The sequence below is a fragment of the Cygnus olor genome, chromosome 20 (genome assembly GCF_009769625.2).
Source record: "Cygnus olor isolate bCygOlo1 chromosome 20, bCygOlo1.pri.v2, whole genome shotgun sequence".
NCBI classification, from domain to species: Eukaryota; Metazoa; Chordata; class Aves; order Anseriformes; family Anatidae; genus Cygnus; species Cygnus olor.
In genome coordinates, this window is record NC_049188.1 from 8,497,528 (window position 1) to 8,518,337 (window position 20,810).

General features: G+C 39.9%; 1 protein-coding gene across 2 annotated transcripts; it reads left to right on the top strand.

Moving 5' to 3' along the window:
* The first annotated feature begins 6 nt into the window (after positions 1–6).
* Positions 7–18,071, top strand: RAD51C (RAD51 paralog C). 2 transcript variants are annotated; one of them, XM_040532396.1, is made up of 9 exons: positions 7–199; positions 1,302–1,560; positions 1,765–1,931; positions 2,779–2,912; positions 5,379–5,510; positions 7,757–7,823; positions 11,370–11,430; positions 14,015–14,075; positions 17,755–18,071. In XM_040532396.1, exons 1-9 carry the CDS (start codon positions 82–84, stop codon positions 17,854–17,856), a joined length of 1,101 nt encoding a protein of 366 aa, XP_040388330.1. In that variant the 5' UTR covers positions 7–81; the 3' UTR covers positions 17,857–18,071. The 2 variants fall into 2 exon arrangements, with proteins under 2 accessions (XP_040388330.1, XP_040388331.1); XM_040532397.1 differs by having other exon boundaries at positions 14,015–14,116; positions 17,755–17,846.
* The last annotated feature ends 2,739 nt before the right edge of the window (positions 18,072–20,810 follow it).

The window sequence follows — 20,810 nt, forward strand, 5'->3', positions numbered from 1 at the left end:
TCCGCGTTTCCGGGCGCCCCTGCGGGCGGGGCCTAGCGCGGCCCGGCACCGTGGGCGGTGGCGGGGGGGGGCGGCGGCGGCATGCAGCGGGCGGTGGGCAGCCTGCCGCTGGGTCCCGCGCTGCGGGCCAGGCTGGCGGCTGCCGGCTTCCAGACCGCGCAGGAGCTGCTGGACACCGGGCCCTGCGGGCTGAGCAGAGGTAGCGGCACGGGGACGGGGACCGGGCCCGGCCTGGCCCCGGGAGCCTCCGGGGGGGGGGGCGCGGGGCGCGGGGCTGGGCCCGGGTGTTGGGGGGGGTGAGGTGGGGGCTGCTGGGAGCCGCCGGGGCTCGGTTCCGCCTGAGGAGTCGCACTGAGGGGCCAGGGAAGGGGGAAGTGTTTGGGGACTTCAATACCTCTAAGGGAGAAAATGGGCAAAAGTTCCCTCTCGTTTCAAAAAAAAAAAAAAAAAATTACAAAAAAGCTGAGCGATAAATACAAACGGGACACTAGAAATTCAGAATATTCCCTCTCGCTAATTTCCCCTATTGCACATTTTAAACACAGTAAACTGACATAAACAGTTAGGAAGCTGTTTTGTTTTAAACAGAAGAAAATAACACGTACAGCTAGGAAGCTGTGTTTTGGTTTTTTTTTCTTACAAATCATATTTCAATATGATTTGCACAGCCCTTGTAAGAAGTGCGTCACGATTTTTATTATTAGAAATTTTACTATCTATGATGATCCGTTGTAGTAGTTTTACCTGGAAGATCAAAGTGAAGTAACCAGATTCTGGCCTACCCATGTATAAAGATGTACACACGCACGCTTGTGCTGCCTCACTTCTGTTCCTAGGTCTGTTTCACATCTAAAAATAAGGTGTGAAGGTGCTCAGCCCCAGAATACCCCGAGTACGCACGGTACCAGCAGTAGGTGTCACTACCACTTACTAGTCTGCAGCCTGACTTCGTTTTTCAGGGCCTTCTTTGCTTCAGATGAGGTTAACTTAGCAGCGCATTCAGTGCAGAATAGGTGCGTTGCTCTCCCAGATCCTGACCGTGTCTGTGAACAATGCTCTGGGCTTTTTATTTGCATAGTGCTTATTGCCACCACTGCATCATTGCTCTGAGTTGCTTTGAAAATCAGGTCATTAGTTCCAGAGATGTTGGCAAGCTCTGCGCACTGTTACATTAAAAGAATTAATAATTTTGAGTTACGCATCAGAATTATCACATTTTGTCAAAAGAAGTTGTACTATCTGTACTTTAAATTGCTCTTTATAAAAATAAGGTAATATCTCACGATTTTTGTCTCTTCTAGAAATTGGAATCTCCAAAGAAGAGGCACTGGAGGCGTTACAGGTTGTAAGGCAGGAATGTTCTGGCGATGTGGCAAGGACTGCTGGGGGAGCTGCCACCACCAGAAAGTGCACAGCGCTGGAACTTCTGGAAGAAGAGCAGGCGCAGGGCTTCATCATCACCTTTTGTTCGGCCCTAGACAATATTCTGGGAGGTGGCGTGCAGCTGACAAAGATCACTGAGGTCTGTGGAGCGCCTGGTGTTGGGAAAACACAGCTATGGTATTTTATTTTTAGATTACTTTTGTGCAACTGAGAATCGCTTTTCTTTGTTGAATTTAACTATGATGAGAGTTGTGATCATTACGCAGCTTGATGATGGCTAGGCACCTTCCCGTTCCACGTATTCCTCAGCAGAAATGTAGTGAGGAGGGAAGACGCTCGTAACGAACGTGTTTATGTTTTTGTCTTTGTTTCCCGTGACAGTATGCAGCTGGCGGTAGATGTACAGATTCCAGAATGCTTTGGGGGTGTCTGTGGAGAAGCAGTGTTCATTGACACCGAAGGAAGTTTTATGGTAGACAGAGTAGCCGATATTGCAGCCGCCTGTGTGCAGCATTGCCGGCTAATTGCTGAAGCTCATCAAGAAGAAGGTAATGATTCTGTGACATGTTTCTTTCTGTCTAGTAGGCAGGGATCTGAGTGAAACTGGTGTCTCATAAGCTGATATTTTACAGTTTGAGAGTTTCAGCAGCAGTGCTGGCTTAAGCAGTTCTGGCTGCCAGCCTTTTACTTCCACCGCTATGTATGAGACCGTGAACTGCGTCACTGTGACTGGAGCCATGCTGCAGGCTGAGCTGATCTAGTTTAAGAGTAACTCTTTTTCTGATTGATGATTCGTTGGTGTTTTTTGTTTGTTTTAGGGATCTTGATTTATCTTTTTAAAACACGGATCACTTTAATGATTGAATTTACAGCAAAAGCAAACACAGCTCTGCCGGGAAAACTGAAGGATAAGGTGTTGCAGTGCAGGGACAGGAAGAGCAGCTGAGGATAAAGAAAAAAGGCAGAATTTCTTAAGGCAGCATGGCTGAACGGTGCTTGAACAAAGATAAAAGGACACTTTTAGCCCAAGATAAATGGGCTACTTCCTGTACATTAAACAATGCATGATTAATGCTCACTGTTGTCCTCTAGTGGTGTTCTGGCTTGAAAATGATTTACAGGAAAAGTTCTTTTTCAGAAATTAATTTTTCATATTTGGCACACTCCCTTGGAGGTTCCAGTGTACCCACGTGCAAGTGCTGAGATAGCATCTGCTCGCTACCTCTCTGACTTTCCAGCCAGATGGAAGACGTTTTCCACACTCTTTACCTCAACTGTTTCTCTTAACAGAGTTTCTGGGGTGTTTGCTGCTGTTGTTGCTGTATGGTGGAATGACGATAGTAGCAATGCGCTAGTGCAGATTTCTGACTCAGTTATTCATCTATTTATTCCCAGATCATCAGAAGGCTTTGGAGACTTTTTCTCTTGAAAGTATCCTTTCTCACATATATTACTTCCGTTGCCGTGACTACATAGAGCTTCTAGCACAGGTGTATCTGCTCCCAGACTTTCTTTCAGAGCATTCAAAGGTAAGAGTTATTGCAGACTTTCCTGAAGATAACACTCATTTTCGCACTAAAAATTTTCAGGGATACTCTCTGGTATAATAAGAGTAACACGGTGGTACCTCATCAGCTTGGCTGGCAGTAATATACTGTCTGATGCCAGAGTACAAATGTAAAGCTTGTTTGCTTTTCATTCCTGTCCCAATTACTCCTGAAAGTAATTAGCTTTTGCTACCAATGCTGCTACCATTCTCAATCTCAACTTCAAGGCGAGGGTACTGGATCTATGTTGCCACAAAGGTTATTATTTCCGTGAGCACTGAGTTAGGAATCATCACACAACTGCCTTGCAGGTGTCTGAGCTCAGTGCGTGTGATGACTGCTGTGCAGGGGGATCAGAAGGACCTAGTGCCATTTTTTTCTCCCTAGAAGATCACTGAGGACCAGAAGCATCCTGCACATCTTGGCATCCAGAAAGCGACTGTAACTTCTTTCCAGTACATCTTCTGTTGCTACAAGCAACGAGAGCCTGCAGCTTAACTCTTGGGTGGACTACAGCCAAAAAATTGCCTAGCATCTAGTTCTTAGTTAAATGCTGTTGCATGGCATATTTTCTCCACCTCTCTTCCAGATTTCTAGATTCTACACAGCAGATCACTCCCGAGCAGGATTCGGGGAAGAAGACTTGTGCCTCATTGCAACAGAGCACAAGTCAGTGTTGTTTAGTTAAATTGTTTTTTGCATATCATTTCCATTTTGGGAAGCTGTGATCTTGAAAGCACAGATGGGAGTCTTACTTTTGCGTAGTGTAGTCTGGTATTTCCCTTTCTCTGCCAGGTACTAACGGTGCCCTGTTGTGTTTGCTCTTGTGGAAAGAACACGGCTTCATTAACACGGTTACACTGGGCTGCAGTTCTTTGGTACCATCTGTGCTGATTATTGCTGCTTGGCCTGGAGCCTGAAATACTGAAGGTTGCAGGAAAACCATAAGACCTTCTGGTGGTTCCTTGGACAGGCTATAAGTGGCTCGACAGATTGCTCATTGCAATCTAGCTCTCATTAAAATTAGTTTGATCCTTCTGTGCAGATCTGGAGCTGAGACTGGGGACTGCAGGAAAATCTCCAGGTTTTAGGTTTTGTTAGGAAGGGACGCAAAGAGAGACGGGGGTAATACAAATTACTTTAAGATCCTATTAGTAAGAGAAACAACAATATTGTGTAAAAGACTATGTTAGAAAATATCCTTGTCATAATAAACAATTCGTTAAGGTCTTTCAGAGAAAAACTGACATGAAGGGTATGTGTTATCAAGCTTTTTCAAGTAGACTTACACCATTCAAAGTGAGGCCGTGTTATTTGCTATTTTATAACAAGTGCAATGGGAAGAAAATAAACTAAATTACATCCTAGCTGGATATTAATCTGATAGGCAAGTTACATAATTATGTATACATTCCCTTTTAACGTGAGTCATGTTCATACTGTTAAGCTGATTGTTCTTACAGTCAAAAATTATACACGGTGAAGATGAACAGGCTCATAGAAATGAATTTGCAGGAAGGAGAAAAATGATAACAGAAGAATATCTTATTTTAGTTCTAACTACTCAGTGTTCTTTTCAAATAAAGATTTTTTTTTTTCCAGTTGGAGCCCCAGGGCCATTTCACTGTGTTTGCTGCAGGCTTGTATGTTCCAGCCACAAAGCTACTTTCTACCAAATGAGTTAAATCAATATACAGAAAATGAGAATTTTCTTGTTTCCAGTTTGTTGTCTTCTACGTTAATGCAGATAGCCAAGATTTTAGAAACAACTTAACATGTGAACACCGTAAGGCAATCCATCTCCCTTCTGTATTTCAGGCAAATTTGGGTCAACAGAACAGCTACAACAAATTAAGTTAGTATAAATCAAAATCCCAGACTAATGTTTATGTAGTGTCTTGAGGGCAATGAGCCTGCAGCAGCATTGTGCTCAGCTAATGATTGCTACAAAAGCCATAATTCAGCAAAGCAAGCGTCTCCAGGCAGGACAGATATTCAGCTCCATTGCATAGCGTCTGGACTATCTTAAAGCATCTGTTAAAATGAATGCTTCCGAGATAGACGGGACCTTCAGAATGTGATGATCTTAACAGTGACTGCAAACAGCATGTCTTCTAGTTTTGGTTTGGCTCTTATTTTCTGAGGAAGAAGGCGAAATAAAGTGTTCGTGGGGAGTTGACTGAAGTACAGTTCTGTGCATAATACAGCACTGCGCTTAGCAAGCGTACTAGTGTGCTTGGAGCTTGAGGCTCTTTACCCCACACTCTTTTGTGCAATGCTGATTGTCTGCAATAACAATAGGTTTTATCTGATACTCTCGTGGATGCCAGTATAGAAAATTATCACCTTATATAAAACATTCTGAAACAGTTAAAAAGAGATCTTACAGCTCTTTGTTTTCAGTCTGTAGGATAGTAATGGCAGTTTTTCCTTTTCTTCTGTTCTGAGGTCCGACTGGTGGTAATTGATGGAATTGCGTTTCCCTTTCGCCATGACTTCGAGGACCTCTCACTTCGAACAAGGCTTTTGAACGGTCTGGCGCAACAGCTGATCATCATAGCGAATGATCATAAATCAGCGGTAAGTCTGGGTAGGCTTAAATCACAAAAGATGCTACTTTGGAATAAATACATTACAAAGAATTAAACCAATGTGATTTGTAATTGTCTGTAGACAGCAAATTAAAACTGCAGGAATGTCCTTTGCTATTATGTTTGCCAGTTTGATTGGTAAGTATAGATGGATCACACAGGCAAAACTGTATAGATGGAAAATTCTTGCACTTGCCAAAGTAAGTAAAATTTGAATAAAAAGCATCTTGTGAATCTTAATTAAATGGTAGTGTGTCTTTTTTCCTATTGTTTCATATCGTCTTCTTCCATGATTTGGTTGGAAATAGAATGCTTCTTTAGTAACTTCTACCTACAAAGCACACACGTTAAAACACATCAGAATATTTAGCAGTTACAACTACTCTTTGTTTAAAAATAAACTACTGTTTCAGCGGAGGATATGTCCTTAAGGAGGAAAAACAATTTATCTGCTACAGTTTGGTTTGCTGTTTGGCACCCGTGGAAACCCATAGCTTCCTTCCTGGGCATTGTTTCTCTATCATTTATGCCAGTATGGAGGCCTGCAAGTGTGCAGCCGTGTAACCAGCAGATGGCACTCAGAAGCTGTATCTGTTCCAGAAGTTGTTTTGGCAAGTCTGTTATGGCACAGAAAAGCATTGTTCAGGAATTAGAGCTTACTGGGTCTCAAAATGGTGTTTTACACTGTAGCTGTTTCCAGGTGACTTGCTTCCTTGTCACCCACAACTCTCGCGCAATTGGCTTTTGTTCGGAACTGCTAAAAATAAGCCTCCCCTTGTGCTTCCTCTGATAGCTGCAGGAAGGGGGGGAGCACAGCTCTGCGTTCTGCCTGGGTTAGGTGATGGTGCTCGCTGCTGAAAGAGTACCCCTTCTCCCCCACGACATTAATTATAAAGGTTCTTCCTTTTGGTGTGGGCACCAAGGGACACAAATGTTAAGTGACTGTTTTGTTTGCACAGCCTCCTCCAGTTAGAGTGCTTTTGCTCATAAATTGGGTACCTGGTGACCTTGAAAGGGAGTGGTTGTCATTGTATAGTTGTTTTTTCCCTTGGTCAAGGGAAACATATTTTTTTCTATTGAAAAAGTGAGGAGTTTAGTACAAACACTCGATTAAAAAAAAAAGCGATCAATCACAGAGCCTAAGAAATGGTTTAACTCAGTGACCTTCTCATTAGTTTTTGAGTTAGACTGTTTGCGAGCTACATGGAAATAAATTCAGAAATTGCTTTACTGGCAGCAGAGCTGGGCAATCTGAATGCTCTGAATGGTAGGAAGGTAATTTTCTTGAGTTTGTAAAGGTGAACTCAGTGGGTTGTGCTGGGATGTCCAGAGCAGCCCTTCTCCAGCAATGAGGTGGGGAGCCTTTGGGGGGCTGCTGTCATCCATTTATTGATGAGTTTTAGCGTGTGCCCCCTGTGCTCAGTGGAGTTGCTTGCTCTAGTGTGCTTTTCTACCTGTTCAAGTAAGAATCATACAGTATGTCAAACAATGAAAATCCGTAAGGTTTAAGATAGGTACTTTTTTTTTTTTATTTTTCATTTTTAATGAACTTTGCAATTAATATTCCTGGCTCTTTTCTGTCTCACCCACCCCCATTTCTACCAGAGATCTAACCTAGACTGTCTGTGAACCTCCTACGAGTGATTTGTGCTGCGAAAACACTCCCCCGCTCTGTCTGTTCACTTTCATTCTGCTTTGTATTGTACCCTCTTGCACATTTTTAGACTACAAGGTGCAGAAATTCTGTTAATCACTAGACTTATAGATGCTTTGTGCAGCACCATCAAGTTCATTTATGCCACAGTGACTGAACTCTTGTCTCTGTATAGAGGGCTTGTACAAGTCATGTGCATCTAAATACTGATCCAAACAGTATTCAGTACAAATACTGTAGAAGCTACAAGCTATGCAGAATATGTGTCCCTTGGGAAGGAAGAAATTTAGTTTGTTTACTTATTTATTTATTTTTAAGTCTTGAATGATAGACTTAAAGGCCTTTCATGCACAGTGAAAATACATTTTGCAGGCTTGTCTTATTTTGTTTTGGCTGTTGAGAAAAGATGAGGCACCTTTATAGTTTCTTCTTGTTAACACACTACTTCGTTTCCATTGGCAAGAGTTTTGCTTAAGTAACTACTTTATCAATAAAAGCTTTTTACAAATCCCTGCCTTCCCTCCCACTAGTATGCTGCTTTTCTGGAAATTTTGTTTGTTTGCTTCTGTTTCCAATTATAGGTAGTTCTGACAAACCAAATGACAACAAGGATTGGACAAAGCCAGTCCACATTGGTACCTGCTTTAGGTAGGTGTTTAGCTTGTGAGTTGAAAACTGAGTTAATATTTCAATGTATGACTTCTTTTCTTTTGGCATTGTGAGCAAAGGAAATGAAGTTGCCTGCTGAATCTCTGCAGAGTAGCGGAATCCGTGGTGAAACTTGTTAGTCCCATCTGGAACTGCCAGCATTGGTGAACTCTGCAGTAGTGCTTACATATGTCAGCATTGTAATTATAATTACCAACTATTAAATTTGATTCTAAATGCAAACATGGCACGCAGGTTAGAGTTACAGTTAGATTTTTGAAAAGGGATTACAAATGTTAAATGTCATGTTATTTGAAAATTGTAGGAACTCAGATTGAGAACATTGCTGGACTTTTTTTTTTTTCCTTTTTAAACAATTTTTAATACTTAACTCTGTATTATTACACCTATCGGTATTCCTTAAGCAGACTGAATCGCCCTTGAAGGGGAAGCACATGGTGCTAAGAACAGCCTGAGTAACTAGATTGAGACCTGCATCTAGTGTGATGCAGCCTTCCCCTAGGATCTCAGGCTGTGGAGGTACCTCTGTTCCAGCTGCAGCTGTGTCAGCTAAGGAGGCCACTACTCCTGCTGGAGGTCACTGCCTCATCCTTTATGCTGGCTGAGCTGTTTATGTGATTGTCTCCCAATCCATTTCTGCCAAAAGCGGGCCAGGTAAGCTTCAGCTATTTAAGTAGTAAGTAAGCTGCTGGTAAATCAGGTAATTTAGGTTTAAACTGTCTAGTGAGTGATCATTCAAAGAATGTAGGGATGGAGGTGGGAGCATTAAACCTCTAGCACGAAGGTGGTGATGACCAGGTTAAAGCACTAACAAGAACACATGTCCACAGCCTAGTGGCTGCACGCCTCAAAATCTACTGCAATTTCCTGAATTCCCTGAGAATCATTCACTGCCCCTCCAAAGAAATTTAAATTGTTTATTTTGCCATTACACTTGAACGTGTTTCTATTGCTTATTTGCAAAGGTGTTTCTTATTTGGTGCACGGCTGGAATTGTCTACCCATTGCTCTCTGCAGTTATGATGTAGAGGGGAGTTCTTTGTGGGATCCTCAATTACAGCCTACCCATAGCGTGTTTAAGTGTTCTTTTTACAGGCTTCCATTTCACCCTGTAATGAGCAGAATACCTCGTATAGATTCTTCTGCTGGTCTTTCTCCCTGGTCACAGGGGAAAATAGAACAGTTCTTCTGAAGTAGAGATTTGGACAAATTGAGTTAAATGCTGAGCTTTTTCTTCTTGCAGGTCGTAACTTCACATTATTTTGTGATGCAGTTAAAGGGCACAAATTCTCTGACCACAGCTTCAGTTTCTGTGAACTAAGTAATGAACCCCTTGTCCTGGAGGGGAAGGAGAGAAAGGGGACAGTACAAAGGCAAAGATGTTCTCAGTGTCTGTACAGGCATTGAACCATTAGGCACAGATGTAAGATAAGATGAACAAATACAGATCATCTCCTTGGAGAATGTGGAACTCTGAGCTGTGCATGCAGATAAAGCACCAGCTTTCAGTATCTGACCCTTTTTGTCATTTTTGCCTCTTGCTCTCTGATGTATTAGTTATTTTTGGCAGCCTTTCTGGCTATAAACTGAATTAAAGCTAATAGATTCTGTCCTTTTTAAATAGCCAGCAATGTTTGAGAGCTATTCTGTTTATTAAGTCGTAGGGACAATAAAGAATATGAAAGGATTCAGAGCAGGCTATGATTCAAAGGCATCACGTATTGTCTTGCGCATATTTTTACTTTCTACAAACATTTAATTTGACATAACCTCCTATTGACCATAAACTGATTGTGACTCTCACCAGAGTGCGTGTAACCACATGGTATTGTTGAACTAAATGGTATGTACTCCTGCAAAATTGAGGGTTTGTAGCAGCTGGTAAAATATTCAAGCAAGGAGATGTTCTGTTCATTCTAAACAGCAATATCTCAAGTTGAGTATTTCAGAATGATACAAAGCTGTTTTCAATTTGACGTGAATTTATTCCATAGACTCAGTGCAAGTATTGAGCTGTTGGATTACAGTGTGACTTTTATGACCCTTTCTGAAAGGATGCTATTTCAACAGCCCCATCGTAAAGGCTAAAGAACCTTATACTCCGCTATGCTTGGTTGTAGCCAAAGAAACTATTTAGGAATGGGTCAGGAGCAAAACCCCATGTGAAATGAATCCTATTGCATCCCCTACATATTTTTTCCCCCATTGATTGGTAAGTCCTTGACATTTCTAAGATTGTACAAAAGCATTTAATCTCTAAACTCTTACTCCTCTTCCTAGCAGAAGGGAAGTTCTTAATTATGAGGAAAAAAAGCACAGATGCTGCAAGGTATTAAGTCAAGAGCTTTATGGAGGGGCAGCTTTCTTTCCCACTAGTGATAGCTAAGCTGGGTGTTCCTAGACATCTAGACATTTCTACTTGATATATTTAGAAAGGAGGTCAAATATTAATCTGCAACCAGTTTAACTCAGAAATGTCTCATTTTACAGTAGCATACTTTTCTTATATTTGATAGAGTTGGAAACATTCTGGTGTGGAATTTATACCCATTGTAAAATGTGTTTTGATCTCTGACTCAGAACTGTTATCTGGTAGCCAAAATCTCAAATTAAATATCATGGAGCGGGGTCTGGCAAGATGCCTAGAGGGCCTAGGTCTTCAGCCAAATCATGTTTATTTCTTTACCATGCTACAGTGAGTACCAGAGCACACGGGGCACGTGGGTCTAGCAACATGATGGAGATCCAATGAATAAGTGATTCAGAAGTTACACTTGTGTGCAGGTGAATAGGAGAGGCTTGCAGCACTTGACCCAAATGATTCTCTTAAAATCTAATCCATCTTCAGACTACTGAAGGGATGAACAGAGAAAAACACCAAATAAATCTGTCTGTAAATTGACTGAGCTTTCTAGGTGTGAAAAAAGAGTGGGGCAATTTCCCATGAAATACAGTAACATTCCTAACTTCGTTCTCTTTTTATTTTTCTTTTCCCTTCACTTTTTTTTTTTTTTTTGCATTCTTCTGTCAGAAATGGAAGACTGCTTCAGGGGCCCTTAATACTTTAATAATCATTGACTTTCTCCCAAAGCATGTTTGCTTATAATTATGCCTAAGAGACAGAATATCAGAATCTTAGAGTAGGATTAAGACATACCCACTAGACTTCTTAAGTAGTAATTAGAAAAATCTTTTCTTCCTACTGCCTCTGTTTTCAAGATTTGTCTAGTACCCGTCCTTTATTAAAAAAATTTCTACAAATACAAAAAATATTGCATCAAACTTCCTATAAAATACAGTGGAGTACATGGGTTATTCATTGTCTCAGTATATTTGATACAGTAGTTGTGAAATCCTTGCATGTATGAAAAAGATGTGATTCGTTACTACAAGAAAAGTATATACGGTTTACTCGTGGTGTTTTTTTTGTTTTTTTTGGAAGACTGGTCTAATTTCAGTTCAATTTACTGATGCTGCTGCTTTTATAGGAGATAAATAAAATGGCCTGTCATTTTGTGTTACCAGGAGAAAGCTGGGGACATGCTGCTACGGTGCGTTTAATCTTTCACTGGGACAAAAGTCAGAGGTAAGTGAAAGTGTAGGCCAGTAAGGTGCATAGTAATTCTGAGAAGTGTGACATTTCAGAGTCTTTTCAAACCAGCTCTAGTTGCCAAGTAGGGTTTTGAATTTGACTTTTGTCCTTGGTCTTCTATGACCCAGGCTATTGAGGCTTAAGAACTATCTAGTTCAACCTAAGATGGTGTCACTGAACTGTTCTGCTTCTCCTTTTTAATACGGTCAGCTTGTTGCAGTGCTGTGCCATGTCTGATCAAAATAGCCTAATAGCAGTTCCTTAGACCCAAGAATTCAGGATCTGGTGGCTAGGTTAAAAAATAAAAATAAAAATTACAGCTTGTCTCTGTCACAGACTTGTGAGCTTTCCTGAAAATTCATTCTCACTGTATGTACTTTGCAAGCAGGGAGTAGAATTTCTTTGCTTCAGTCTTTTAGGCCCCAGTCGGTGTAAACCTGATGCCAAAGAAAGCGTTCCACCTGCGTATTAACTCTCATGAAGACAGAACAGAGGCCCCTTAGCCTCAGTGGCAGCTGTTGGACCTTTCCACTTTTAAATGTGGCAGGATGGTTCTGAAAAACTGGACAGCTATGCAAATACTAAGTTACAGTGAGCTGTAGAGGGTTGGAAAGAGCTGCCTTAGGATACAGAGTGGACCTATGGAAGATGATTTTAGAAGCCCAAAGGAGTGAAGATGACCCTTCTAAAAACAGTATAAAGTTCTGTCTGCTGCAGTGAGGTCTGCTTTGTTTCCTGGTTCTTTCTATACTGCAAGCTCACTTCTATTTCTTGGACAGTTGAATTTGCCTTGTGTATAGTATCACAGTGCTGCAACTTGAGACTTGAGAAGACTTGGTTCAATTCCCTAATCCTCTGCAAACAACGTACAAAAATGCTACTGGAGTGCATAGTTTTGCTTGTTAAACTTGAAAGAGAAATGCTGTGACATTTTCTTACGGAATTTTGTTTTCCATATTCTGAGTTTGAAGGCAATGCAGAATGATTACAGCTGTCTGTTTAATTTTGAATTAAATTAACACTGATTAGTTAACAGCCTTTATAAGGGAGAAGTTGCATCAACATGACGATTGCAGAATGAACAAAAGTTAATTTTGTATATCAGAAGTGAAGAGCTTCTTTCTCCTTCTGCAACAGAGCGAGGAAATATGGAGGTATAGGTTCCAGAAAGAAAGCCAAAGATAGGCAAACGTGTTTTATTTACTGTGCTAAATATGCAGCTAATGCGGAGCAGGGCCTGCGGAAGCATAACAATTTAGATTACAATTGCATATCTGTAAAAAGCAGAAGTAGCTAGCTTCTGTTGCATTTGTACATGTTACCTGTACCTGATGATCCATAGTGGTTTTGTTGTTCTTGGTTTTATATTAGGTTATTGAGGTGCAAAGATGACCATTAGAGAATCCATTTGCCTTTTTTTTTATTATTATTATTATTTTACTGTGCTTTAACTAAATGTGATACCTGTCTCTTTCTCTCTGCTACTGGAAATGTGTCAGAGCTTAATTACAAGGGTTCTTAGTACTGTGAGGAAAGATCCTGTTGAGTCAGAGGTATGCAGCAGAGCTCCAGCTGAGCGCTTGTAAAAGCATGGCTGCTACAGCTTCAGATTTAGGCTGTTTTGTAAAGTGTAACCCACCACTTGCATGTTCTGAGGAATTCCCTGCGTAGCTAATATGAAGTGGCAGTGTTCCTCAGGCTGTAATTACGTGCTCTCTAATAGAATGGCACCTCAGGGAGGGGAAAAAAAAAATAATTAACAAGATCCTTGGTAGGCTGTCCTGGAACAGAGAGAACACTTTCTGAATTGGCTTTGCATAAGTGTAGTTTTGGGCAGGTGGGCATGGTGCAGACTAGCAGCCCTGGAACTGGTTGAAAAATTTCTTGCTGTTGAGGTGTTTTGCAATCTTGAGTCTGTGTTATACAAGCACTTACTGGGCTAGGTGCTGCATAAGCAGAAATCAAGATACATTGCTTGGAATCTAAATGAAAAAAAATCAAAATAGTGTTAAAGGAGAAATACAAGAGAAATGATTTACTCAAAGTTATGCTGTATGTCAGTGGCAAGGTCAGGCTTAGAAATAGAATGTTTTGTTCTCATTCTTCATCTACTAGGTTATATTGACAGCCTTGTGAAATACCTAGGAAAAAAACTCCCAGAAAGTTTTTGAATTCTTGAGAGTATCTCCCAACCTTCAGAGGTGAAGCAACAAATGATTGCTTAATGGAGTAGGAAAGAATTGTGCTCAAAACCTTTTTTGTTTGCATTTTAATAAAATGGCATTTGAAATTAATTCAGAATTAATATTGTTCCAAAAAAGTGATGAAATACTGTGATGAAGCAAGACTAATTAGTTGTTCTTTGTTAGCAGGTCTGTATTGTATTTGAGCTGACAGGTCACACAGGGATGGGATTTTGGCATCCACAATTTCTATGACCTATATGAAAATACACACATAAGAATTGCACTGGTCACCTACCCCATGATTGTGGGAAAACTTGGGTCTGATCATTTGGTTACTTGGAAATCTGTATTATTGTATCACTGATAATAATTATCTGTTTTTGTTTAACCAGGTTGGCAACGTTGTACAAATCACCGAGCCAGAAGGAGTCAACCATACCATATACCATTACAGTTAGTATTGCTTTTGGGATGGAGATACAGAAGTGTTAGATGTAAATAACTTTTCAGATACAGACAAATCTGAGAATGCAGCTTGCTTTCTTAGTGTTGCCTTTCAGCTTACTTGTGAAGGCAGCCAGTAATACTGGGATGTCTCCAGGTTAATGAATATTTCTTTTTAGAAAAATGTTCCAGCATGTTACTACTCTTAAGAGTTAAAACATTTTGATTTCAAGATCAAATTTACAGGCAACATGTATCCATCTCTTCTTATGCTATTGCTGCTTAGTTTATCTGCCCTTGATGTTAACTCTTGGCCTGTGTGTGATTACAGAAGACAGTCTTGCACTCTGAGCCTTCCTTTCAGGAGACCTCAGCAAACCAGGCTGCTTTTTCTCGTGTCAGATTGTTTGTTTCCCTAGTGGCTCTTCTCTGCATCTGTTGCAGTCTGAATGTGTTTTTTTAGGACAAGAGTGAGCATCAGATATGGTATTCCAGAGGCCTTAGCAGTGTTTTATGCCATGCATATTTCCACATCTCTGCTCTAAGTACATTGCCTGATATAACATAGGTTGTACTTAGGTCTTTTGTAGCTCCGTCCTACTGGTGACCTTATGACCAGCCAGTACCTACAGATTTTCTTCTTCTGTCACTATTAAATGATGAGCTTCCAGCTGGAATTCTTATTCAGTCCTAGGTAAATTCTGTGATTTTCTTTTGTGGAGTGCTTAGATGCATATTAATGAGAATATATATTGCCTAAACTGTTTATAGGTTAAAAAACAAGCACTCAACTCTTATATCTTCAAATGTCAGATACATAGGTACATGTCATAACTATTTGCTGTGTGTCCTCATGGAAACACGTTGCCATAGCATTTCCTGCAGATTTTAATGCTGCCATAAAATGAGGTCTTCAAACTATTGAACAGAAATCTGATTTTTTCCCTATTTCTAAATATATTCACCTGGATTGATGAAATACCACATATATGTTATTTTTTTTTAGTTCTGTAAAGACTGGAAGGGTAAATGGGAACATATCCTAAGGTTGTTTAGATCATGTGAAGCAACTGCGCAGCCCTCTCTCTCCAGCTGCCAAACAAGTGGATTTTATCTTAGTTTAATTGCTTTTTCAGCTTTATACATATTATAAAACAGCTATGCTCTCTTCATCCATGTGAATGCACACTATCTTGAAATACAGTTGAGTGTGCATCCTAATCAAAGATTAGTTAAAACTTCAGATTATCCCCGTGTTTTTTTTTTCCCTTAATCCTGTTGAGCTGCTTCAGCAGACTGTTTCTGTAAGTAAAAAAAAAAAAAAAGTATTATCCCTGTTTCTTTCATGAAATTCAGGTCTAATAGTAACTGCTGTTATTGTTTCTCATTCCCATCTCAGTAGTTAAACTGGAAGATGTAAATATGTGTTCAGTGCTTCCAAATAACGAGCTAGCACATCTGTGTGTGCATACATCTATAACCAGCATACAAAAAAATATAAATTCAAGAAGCTCAGATCCTCCAAGATGCTTAGGCTTATACGTGCTGTTAATTTCAGTGCAAATTAGATAGCCAGTTTGTCAAAAGTACCAAACTGTTCAGTGCCTGTATGCTGACTGAGAAGTATGTACCTTAGTGCCTGAGCTCTAGTTCTTTTCCAAGTGTTGGTCACCAGTATGAGCAAGTGTGGAAGCTGTGAAACACCTACCAAATTAAATAACATTTTTCACAGGCTGATAAAGATTCATTCTTAAGTGCAGAATAAGAAATGTGAATTGATTTAAGCACAAGGGAGTAAACAGGTGAATCAGATGAGCTAAATTTCCCAGGTAGTATGACCTGATTATTTGATCATGAAAGACAGAGACACAGAATCTGTATTCTGGGTAGAAACTGTTGGTATTTCCCTGAAATTTGGAGAGTCTGCCAGACTAACAATGAGAATACCTTTACGTTTCAAGTAATAACGCCATCTATCTTTGTCAGTCTTGATGCAGTCTGTGGACTCCAGGAGACACTGAAGACCAACCCAAAATGACAGTAACAAGTCTAAGCTACATAGGTCCAAGTGGCCCTTTTAAAACCGTAGTTCTATTAGCCGTGTTCTCTCCATATAAAGATGACTATCAGGCTTTGCATATGCATACAAAATTCTTACTTTCTTTTTCACTGGAGAGAGGCTGTGTCTAGTATATACGCCTTTAACTGAATGCAAAACAACCATACTAAGCAGCCTACTCCATCATGTCCTGGCCTTTACAGCCATTGGAATGCTTTTACCGAGAGTCTAGCATGCTGGATTAAGTGGATTCTTGGCTTTGATCCACCTTTGTGCCTAAGGGAAATGGCAAAGATTAGATGCAAGCAGCAGTGAAACACTAAACTTGAAGATTCCCCATTATGCTATTTAGAATAACACTTGAGTTGCTTAAAATAGAGGGACTGCACCTTGCTGACTGCACCAAGTTCTGCCCTTGTGGCACTCTAGCTGTTTGTTCCTGTAAAAAAATAGCAGACTGAGGTATTTAGAAATAGAAATATAGAGATAAGAGATTTAAGCAAAACATTTGATTGGTTTTGTCCTGGGTTAATCTTGGTGTGGGACACACTGGCATTTTATATTAAAAAAAAAAAAAAGTCACGTTTGATAGTAATTCTAGCTGTAGTAATTCTAATTTTTCACACTGCACTAACCTGAAGTGCTAGCCTTCCTGAAACACTCTCATCCCCTCCTTGTCTCTACCTGGGCGTTTAGGATCCCCAAGATAATTTCTTTTTCTGTTTAACACCTTTTCCTGTCTTAAGTCTGTATTGCAGTAAGAGTCCTTCACCAAGCTGTCAGCAGGGCTCCCTACACAGCATTTGGAGATGGAAAGACAGTTTCAGTCTTCATATAACATCTCAATGTTATGTGATAATTGATGACATTTAACTAACCAATTTTTCCAGATCTTTCATATTTTAATATCTTTTAGTATCATCAAACTGTGAGCTAATGCAACAGAAAATACCAGTGTTACTAAGCAAATTAGACCACCTTAAGCTTTCTACTGGGTAGCTGCATCTAGTTTTCAATTCTGCGTTTAGTTCTTGGCAGTTAAAGGTTCTCAGCCCATTGTGTCCCATAAATCACTATGCTGGGACACTCTGCAGTCTGGAAAGACTGATTCAGATACCCTGTTCTTAAAATGTCTCATCAGTGTTTTCAGTTCATTAAATAGATGCATGAAGCAAAAATACCCTAGGTCTTAGAGATTTTCAGTTTTGTTTCTGAAAATGGCTGAGGTGATTAATAATCCAGCAGTCATCTTGCTTCTGTGGGAGTTTGACTTGAATATGGGCTGAAGGATTTGGCTTTTAATTTAAATAAATAGACAGCATAAGTTAATTTACAGAGAAGCACTGCTTTGCAGTCATAGGGGTTATTAATGGTAAAATGAAAATGCTAGCCTCACTGGTGAAAAGAAAGTATCTTTAAAAAGTAAAACCAGGAGAGGCAGTTATTAGTCAGTATGTGTGCTGAAAACCTTTCGGTTCTGAGCTTAGCCTGGTCTATAAACATTCCGTAGCCACTCAGCTAAAATAAACGATAGCATCATGCCTTCCTTATTCTGATCTTCTGGGAACTAGTTACTCATGCTTTATATCCATAGAAGAGATATCACATGATTTTACTTACATATTACAGCCTCATGGCTTCCGAGATGTGCAGCCTCCAGCTGTCACCCAAAACACGGAAAGTACTGAAATGAACCCTCGCAAACGGCCACGGAGAGAAGAGGAAAAATAACCATGATTCAAAAGAGAGAATACAAAAAGGTGGGCTACTTGAGAACAGCTGCATAGAGAACAGGCAGCCAGAGGTAGCCTGAGAGACTCTTTAACTTAAATTCCTGCTTTTGGACATTATTTTAATGTTAAAACTACAATATGAAAATTTATGTGGCAGAAAACTCCTTTGTGTATGGCATAATTTTATAATAAAATCTTTTTTATATAATAAAAGGCTTCTGCTTTTTTGAGATGGAGAATACAACTACTTCGAGTTTAAAAAAAAAAAGGCAATGCGAGCATCTAGTGCAGTATGTTTAATGACACAGTTCTTGATCACTCATCTGTTTTTGTGTGCCTCTGAATTTTAACAAGGTTTCACACAGCAATCTGCTCACATGCCTCAAACCAGGGCAAAAAGCTGTGGAGCTGCTGATAGATGCTCTAAGATAAATACATGCCTAAATGCTATGCCAGATTGGGGCATTAGCCCTTACCTGCTGCAAAGTCCTTGATCAAGGGCAGTCAAAGCACTGTTTTGAATTTCTCATTTATCTTGTAATGGTAACGATAGAGACAAAAGACTAGATTTGAAGGACAAAAGGTTTAATCCATATGTTCCTATCTGGGTAAGTGAGAATGTTTACCATTATTTGAGCCAAACTGCTGCCTAGCCCTTAGCTTCTCCTTTTACCAAAGCATTCAGAATGAAAATTCTGCATTTGGAGTCTGTTTTGTTTGTGGCTTTCATTTAACAGAGAGGAGACCTGGGCTTCTTAGACACCAGCAATATATTAGCAGCTCCACACTCTAAACCAAATGAATGAGCGTCCACTGAAAATACAGCAGGGATTTGTACTTTTTTATTAATAGAGAACAAATTGATGAGATTATTGGAGGAGAAGAAAGATATTACAGTGCAAAATAGTAATTACTTCAATTGTGAGAAGTGTTTGTTTGTACACATGCACACATATGACCCCTTTCTGGCACAGTTTGATAACGTTATAGCTGAGGAAACTCAGCCAGCAGACTAAATGGAAAATTCAAGTTGTGGGAGTCACTATCTTTAATTTTTAATTTAGTAACGCTAAACTGCCTGTGCCTTAAAACAAAACTCAGTGCTGAATCTGAGTCACGAAACCTCTCTATTTAAAAAGCTGCAAGGAAGTGGCCGTGATTTTTAGATCATTATGGTATTTAGATATAATTTACATAATAAAATATTAAAAGGAAAAGTAGGCACTTGCCATACACCAAACTGGGCTCTATCAAAATTTAAAAACCATGAGTCAGGGAGAAGCTCTCGAGCAAGCATGACAGAGGAAGAAAAACGGCAGGATTTGTGACTCAGACAAACATTTCAATGCAGGAGACACAGGCAAACAAAAGGGTCCTACTGCATGTGATGTCAGCAAGCAAACGCTCCATTTGGGAATAATAGCTTCCTACGTAGCGCAGTGCAGGAGGGGGGAGCTAGCACAGTACACATGCTTACGTAGCCACAAGGAAAACCATCCATTAAGAATGTTGTGGTGATATTTTAAGAAGCACTGCTGGTTACTAGTGATAGCTGCCATCTAGCATGTTTGGTATTTATGGAAAAATCCATTTCTGTCAATTTATTGTCTTCTGAATTAATATCCTCAGCACGCCCTTCCATGTGCATGGAGAATAAGGATGTCTCCAATACACTATTAATTTCAGCTGACTGTTCTGCTTTTTATCTTGTTTTTAGTACTGTACTGTCCAGAAGCCCGAGCTGAGATGCTGATCCTTTATACCAAGATAGATCATTTTGTTTAAGTAAATGTTAGATCTTCAATATTCTAGATGTCATTATCAAAAACAAACAAACAAAAGAGTAGTTACTGGTTAACAGTTGAAGTTATAAAACCTTTAAAAGAAATATTGGAAGCTGTCTATGCTGAGGTTTTGTGTGTATATATATATGTATATTAAAAAAAAAAAATCAGCTCTGCAGACCAGAACTAGAGAGAAGGATCTGTTGGCAGAGACAAAATTAGATTAAATGAGCCAGATTTTGTTCTCATCTGCTGGAGACAAGGAAGCTGTTCTAGGCTTAGAACTGCACATAAAGAAAGAATTTGACCAGTTTCACCAATAAATTTTCCATGGCAAGTTGATATTTTCTAACACGTACCTAGAATTCTCTTGCATTTCAGAGCATCAGTGCACAACAGTGAGTGGCAGAAGACAATTTTATGACTGCACAAAAAGTACAATTCTAACTAGATGCTTCATAGCACTGAGTCAAAAATAAAATAGGTCGTTTGGTTTGTTGCTTAAGTTCCACTTTTCTGAAAGGCAACGGCTTTCACTGTCACGCTGAGTTTAATATTACTAAGTTTTGTAAGGTTGACATTTACGTGTGGTGTAGGAACCTCCTCTGTCACCACAACAAGAACACAGTATCCACCACAAGACTTGGCAAGAAGAACAATCTGTGGTTAGGATGGGCTGCTCCTCAAGCCTAGAATCCTACTTTGAAACTCTTCAGTTTGGAAAGGGAAAATAACAATTTATTTCTTCCTGATTTTACGTGTTCTGTGCCTTTTCCATTACGAAACACTGAGAAACCAACTAACTTCCAAGTAGAATAAGATTAAGAAAACCCAAAGAGGAAATAGCTTAACCGAAGGAAATAAGGTGTAGCCAAGGTTCAAGTTATGTGTCAGTCTTGTATTAAAGTCAATTACCAACAGGTTGACTAATGTGGAAGGAGGCTCAGCTGCTAATCTGGATGTCAAATACAGCGTTCAGAAAAAAATAATTAAAATATAGCGTCTATTTTGCTGTTGAATTTCAGTTACTTTGGGGGGAAGAGGGGGGACTAAATTTAGAAGGAGATTTATTCTAAGGCATTTCATGGATTATTGACAAAGGTGAAATCCTTACTGCCTGCTTTTGTAACTCCATCCTTTTTCTGAGCAAAAAATATATGTAAGTTGG

Coding starts and splice junctions, on each gene's coding strand:
- RAD51C (XM_040532396.1), top strand. CDS start 82: ATGCAGCGGGCGGTGGGCAGCCTGCCGCTGGGTCCCGCGCTGCGGGCC. Junction 5,511..7,756: donor CGAATGATCATAAATCAGCG/GTAAGTCTGGGT, acceptor TTCCAATTATAG/GTAGTTCTGACAAACCAAAT. Junction 14,076..17,754: donor CCATACCATATACCATTACA/GTTAGTATTGCT, acceptor TACATATTACAG/CCTCATGGCTTCCGAGATGT.